This window comes from Varroa destructor, unplaced genomic scaffold (genome assembly GCF_002443255.2).
Source record: "Varroa destructor unplaced genomic scaffold, Vdes_3.0 BEIS01000002.1, whole genome shotgun sequence".
Classification (NCBI taxonomy): domain Eukaryota; kingdom Metazoa; phylum Arthropoda; class Arachnida; order Mesostigmata; family Varroidae; genus Varroa; species Varroa destructor.
Genome location: NW_019211455.1, coordinates 39,409,366 through 39,415,612, shown reverse-complemented (window position 1 = coordinate 39,415,612; position 6,247 = coordinate 39,409,366). Strand labels below are relative to the sequence as shown.

At 39.6% G+C, this 6,247-nt stretch overlaps 1 protein-coding gene across 1 annotated transcript; it reads left to right on the top strand.

The window, feature by feature from the left end:
* Positions 1 to 1,310: 1,310 nt before the first annotated feature.
* Positions 1,311 to 4,872, top strand: LOC147757791 (uncharacterized). The gene is made up of 4 exons (XM_086981000.1): positions 1,311 to 1,496; positions 1,734 to 1,982; positions 2,337 to 2,498; positions 3,157 to 4,872. The coding sequence occupies exons 1-4, from the start codon at positions 1,441 to 1,443 to the stop codon at positions 3,230 to 3,232; spliced, it is 543 nt and encodes a 180-aa protein (XP_086837126.1). The 5' UTR covers positions 1,311 to 1,440; the 3' UTR covers positions 3,233 to 4,872.
* Positions 4,873 to 6,247: the final 1,375 nt, after the last annotated feature.

The window sequence follows — 6,247 nt, the reverse complement described above, 5'->3', positions numbered from 1 at the left end:
GATATTTAACCCGATCATATTGTGTTGTTCACAGACCAGCCCGCCTGAATAAACTCATTTTTTTCTGCAGGTACAACCGGCTTCTCGTCTACTAGCATCAAGAGACTGTGCATTGTTGAGCAATACGGCCCTTGGAAGTAAAGGTGGTGAGTTACTCCTATGACAGGTTGCGTGGCAGTAGACTACTAAGCGAACCAGAAGGCAACAACAGTGAGAGTCTGAAAGGTGGTAAGGTACCTCAGTAAGGGCAATGCAAGCGAGACACAATAGTCCTAACGGCTCTCCTAAGAGTAATCGGCCAATAAGAACGCGTCGACAGGGCCGAACAAGCACTGGACTCTCCTGCTATACGAAGCAGCGCCGCATCGATTGCACAGGCGCCTAACTGAAATAGAACGTTGGGCTGTTACCGGCCACTATGACGCCGTAGACATAGAATCAAATGAAGAAAAAGTGCAAGAGAATGATGTCTAACGAATATCTGCATTAGATACATACGTATGTCTATATACACACACACACATACATACATACATACATATATAGATCTTATAGACTGCTGTACGAACATATAATGGCACGAAAGCGCTGCTCGGTGCGCACTCTTCAAACACGCCCCAAATTCAACTTTGGGCCCTACCTAGCGTAGGTCTAGAATGCAGGCCCCGAAAACGAAACGACTATTACTCTTTGTGCAGATGCGGTAATTGACAGATCTTTTTTCAATCGAATCTCGCGTTTGCTTCGCTCATCTACTATCAGCGCAATTTATTCTTTAATATTAGCAATGGCGATCGTATAAGGAAACCGCAGTTTGGAGCGTAACATTCCGCTGCCGCAAGCGTCATGCACCAGCGCTCAAATGGTATCGATTGAACTAAAACAGGACAATTTCCTTGAGTGATTTAACAATTAAGTTTTGCCTGCGAAACGTTGCTGAGACCAATAGTCTGCGAGTTACCGCTGATGCTATCCGTAAGAGCACGCAGCTTGAAACTACATAGAATAATATGTGGCAGAAGTGTACAATTTATAACACCGAGGACGAGGCAAACGGCTCAAAGTTCATTTCGATTTCCACTAACATAGCGTTAGTGTAAATCGAAAACAATTAACTAATAACAAAAACTAAAACAAACAACTAATATTATAATAAGTACGATAATATTTATCGACGTAAAATTTACGTATGCAATATGACTACATGAAGTAAACAAGGAATGAGACGCTGAAAAAGAGCCATCGGACAAAGTAAGGAAATGACGGCCTCGGCGGTTGTTTTTCTGTAAGCGATTATTTTGGTCACAGGCGTACAAAAGTAAGCAGCATTACCTGGATAAACTCGTACCCATTGACATCAGATGCCTCGTTAGTTTATTCGTGAAGTTACTTCGCGTAGCTAAAGTAAGGTGGCATATCAGTCAACTTGAAGTAGTGACAATGGACGTGGTATGGTTTCGGCCACCAACTGCGGTGCATACAAAACTTACACAGATGTAAGGCGTCAATTGTTAACAAGGAGATTGTTGTCTCTCTACGTTGTATACGTTACAAAAAACAGATTTTTAGAGAAATCAGTTGATTGTGTGCAATTACCATATATAGTGCATGTCAGATCATAAGACACCCTTAAGATCAACTCCCTAAAATGCTCGCTAGGTAGGGAACTACTCCTACAAAGGGATCTATATTAACTCAGGTGGGCTACTACGTGTTGTCATAAATATTGATAGCCCAGCACATGCTGCCGGAGGTGCGTCCTATTCCTACCACTCGCCATCTTATCGTGCCATCAAAGTGCGCTGCAGTGAGTTTGTTCCTTACGTAGACCTCTCATTCATCAAAGTCGTACAGCCGTTACCCAATGACTGGAATAGTCCTAAACAGTTTATCTGTTTTCGGATTGAGCACGTCGGAACATACGCTTCTTTGAACAAATGCCTCCCTGCCGTTTGCAATAACCGGCTCGTCTGTCATGCAAGGTACTAACAAGTCGCTCAGAATATTTTCATGCTCAACTTCAACTTAAGTAGAAGAAAAAAAAAGAATTTCCTTTTCATTTTTTAGCAAAAACAAGCGTGTCACGAATCAACTGCCACACGTCAGCAATAGCTAGTTTCAGTGTGGTTCTATTTTCTTTCGTAGTTGTTCTTGAAGCTAACGATGTAGTTTTAATTTTCCTCATTTGTATTTTCTGCCAACTTCGTTGGTGCCGATGATCCCATATTTTGGAGCATAGAGATATCGTCGAAGACCTGCGCAGTAAGCCGAAGCATGCATGCATTGTCAATTGGCTGATTCAAGCCCTGTCTGTGGATTTTTGTATGCTCATCCAGGTCGAGTGGACGTATGATGAACGCACGTAAAGATGATTCCCCTCGTCTGTACAAGCAGACAGGGGATTTTCAAAGAAAAATGTTCGGTTATGACGCGAGATCGTCAAGCGAAACGGTTCTGCGGCAGCGGAAGTGTCCGGGAAATTTATTACGTCAACAAAGGTAACGCACAAATTCGATAAGCCAGTCAAGAGGCCAATCAGAACAAGTATTACAAATGTTAACCTATTTGAAGCGGACTCTCTGGAAAAAGCAATTCAATTATACAATGCCAACCTTTAAAGGAACCCGATCAACAGATTTAGCTGAACCATGACATAACTGATCGGTTCAAAGGTTCAACGGACTGTACAATTAACGTCTTACGACCAGAAATAATCAGTATAAGTTTGATAATATAATACAGCTGATCGTCGAATACGCTAGCTATAACAATAGCTAAAACATTATACAATCGTCTATGAGCGACGTCTAGGACTAGTCAAACATCTACTACATCTTAAGTTAGTAGTTACATTATAGCACAGCAGCAAGATATAAAAAACGTTTCGTGTAACGAAATAAATAAGATCATACAATAAATAAATCTATTATATTTTTTTCACGGCATCTCGTTAATAAGCGGATTTAGTTGTTGGAAGCTAACTAATTCGACCATTTATGAGTGTCATTGATTGACATAGTAATCCGGCCGATTTGGTTCTAAGCATATATATATATATATATATATATATAGTAGCAGAGAGCTTGAATGTGTTCAAGGTACGATAATATCTAATATCTAAATACCACTTAGATATTAATTTTTTTTTCTTTACAGCAAAGGCCATTTTAATAGGAAGCTTCGACAACTGCATATGCTTGGCGAAAACTACAACTTCTATGGCTTCTTATAGGCTTAATTTATCAGTGCTCGACCGAGTATCTTGTCAGCCATTGTAGTTACGGTCGTACGAACCTGGGAGATATATATGTATATTCTGTGTCTCGAGACACTGCTTAGAGATCAGAAAGAAAACCCTTATCGTCTTGATCGTGCAATTCTCTTGCTAACTTAACATTGTTTCGTGTAATTAGTTAAGTGTTACTAGTAATTTTGAAATGGAGCCCCATCTGCTTTGTTGGGAATCTTTGAACTAGGATAATTATTAGATACTTCCACTATACAAGTGTATACGGTGTCGTTCATCAGTTCGAAGCCAAATATCTTAGCAGCCTCTTGTTTGTTGAATTTGATTTTAAAGTTTCGATTTAGCGGCTATTTCCGACGAAAGCTGATGTTCTTTTGTATATTACACGTGTAACAGTGATTTTTCTTAGAAAATCGTTAACATTGCTTCGTTTTTACGAAGGTCAAATGGTGGTTAGTTGCTCGATGACCGGATCCGGTCGGAAATTGCCTGTGCCTATCAAACTGGATTTTGAAGCATCGTAATCAATAGCTACGGCTAACAAAGTGTCAAACAAACAGTAAAGCTTATTAGAAATCCAGAGTGAATTATGGCGGCTCCATAAATTTAGAAGCAGTTTTTGTCGATGTTTTTTTACACCTGACAGTGAGGTATCGCTGCTCTAAAAAATTTCAACATGCACTGCGTACTTCTGAATCTGTTTTGGAGAGATAAGTCACATTTTGCATCTAATAGCCAACATGAAGCTAATGTTTAGACAAATCAACTGGATTTTAGGATCGTTATTATAGAATATTGTAGTTGTTGGGCTTCATGAGCTTTCATGTTCCAGTGAAAACAGCTGAGACGTCACGAGAATAAAAACTGAGGATACGCGAAGCCAACTAATATGTCTATGGAAAAATAATCTTGACGCTAGTTAAAGATGAGGTCACGAAAGAAACGATTCTTAGCTCTAAAAAAAAATGTCTCGACTTCCCTATCCCGAATTGCATCAGCCGAGTCGCATCGGATAAAAATGTCTGTTGTAAGATTCAAATTCGAAACTCGCAAGTCTTCGCAAAATTTCCTAAATTTAATAGGCACAGACGTTGTCGTTGCACCACCGTGAAGTACTGTGTGACTCGTCTTGGACGTGAGTCATGATTACATCAAAAATCCTGCTTATGAAACGGACAAAACAGCAGTCTTCTTGTAGTTGATAATGACGCTGACGTTGATCTGGAGCAAACGTGAAATCCCTAATCTTCCTGTCATCCGATTGTACTATTTAGCTGTGGCTCATATTATCTTATATTATAGGTGAGTGGCCAAGTTCTGCATAACTGAGATCTAATAATCCGAATGAATAGTTAAGTATTATCTTCAAGCAGCGGAGAGAAGTGTTCCTGTGTTCGGTTTAGAAGCGAAACGACCTCGCGTGCGCTTGAAAAACGACTTCAGCTAAGTTTTGTAGCTCGAACCCAAGCACCAGTTACCCCCACACCAGATGACTTAATCAGGCCTGTAACTACCCAGAAACAAACTATACACACATATATATACTTTACCTTATGCCTTTAAGACAGTGTGTTTAAATAAAAACTGTTATTGTACTAATTGATAATTACTTTTTTAATCCGCAAATAAACTTTAATTAATAATCATACATCAAGTGATATTACATTGTGTGGTCTTGCCAACGTGTTACTGAGATACGCTACTGAGTTAAATATCGGCCTGGTAATTGGGCATGGTTTTCAGAAATAGAAAATATAAAAACTGTTAAAAAGGTCCAGGGAGTGCAAGAAGGCACAAAAGTTTTTAAAAATTCTGCCCTGAAAATCTTCCTCAGATTGTTTAGAGGCCATAAAGCAATAAGATAAATAATCGATTTGAAGCAAAAAGGTAAGCTTTCAGTTTTGCTGACAGTTCGCTATCGCGAAAAGACGGCTGATCCTCACTCAAAGTCTGATGACGCACCGTTTATCGCCATGACGGACTTGTTATGTTGTTGTAGAAAAAAAAAAACCAACAAATGTGTGTTACAACAAACAGCTAATCAAATTGTGTCTCAATTTCTCTCTCTCTCTCTCTCTCTCTCTCTCTCTCCCTCTATATATATATATATAAGAGTATATATTTTATGAAAACAATCTTATTAGCAAGATATCGAAGAAGAAGAAGAACCGCCAGGTAATCATATGTTATACAATAAAGTTCAAACTTGTAACAGTGATTCAATCAAAGATTCTCGTACATGCGGCATCGCGTGTAGTTGCAAACCAGTCTTTACGTATACGGTATGGTTTATAGAAGCGTGACGCGCAATGTAATGGATAGATGACACTACTTCACCTGCTTCACGGATCAAGGTGGTTATCGTGGTGATGGCTCCGAGAAAAAAACTGTGAAGCTAAGAAGAATTATTTCGAATATTCAATGACATAGGTTACACAGTTGCTATTAAAATAATGAATAGAATTAATTTTTTAAAATAATCAATGAAATATAATTTAACCATGTTTTATCAATTAGTAACATCCAGTTAATCAACTGAATCCTCAATAATGCCTTGATTTCTGTTTCCTAAATGCTCATCGATAATGCATGCTGTGTATATGGGCTACGCGATATGCCCCTTCTCGTCAGTGGTGGTGATGATAAAAAAGGATTTATCTGATCTTCCATCACAACAGGTACACGTGCGGAATTAAATATGCGGGCAGGTCCTGCCTGTACGCCCAACGTTCGTTCATGAAGTTCACTATATATCCGATTCCCGCCTAGGCCAAACGCATCCACCGAAAAAACGACAGAATATCACGATGGGCTCACCACGATCGCTGACGTGACCGAGAAACCGCGTGTTAGATATACACGAGGAATACAGCAATGCGTGTAGCGTGTTGCGTCTTCGTTTATCGAGGGAGCGCCCAAGTGCCTAAACGTTTGTATAAAGCCGACACTGCCTCTGGCCGCTCAATCAAATTCCGCTGTAAGCAATATGGTGAATTTGAT

Excerpts from the sequence above, each read along its gene's own strand:
- LOC147757791 (XM_086981000.1), top strand. The coding sequence starts at position 1,441 with ATGGACGTGGTATGGTTTCGGCCACCAACTGCGGTGCATACAAAACTT. Across the intron at positions 1,497-1,733 it reads CATACAAAACTTACACAGAT|CCCAGCACATGCTGCCGGAG; the intron begins GTAAGGCGTCAA and ends AAATATTGATAG. Across the intron at positions 1,983-2,336 it reads CGGCTCGTCTGTCATGCAAG|GTCGAGTGGACGTATGATGA; the intron begins GTACTAACAAGT and ends ATGCTCATCCAG.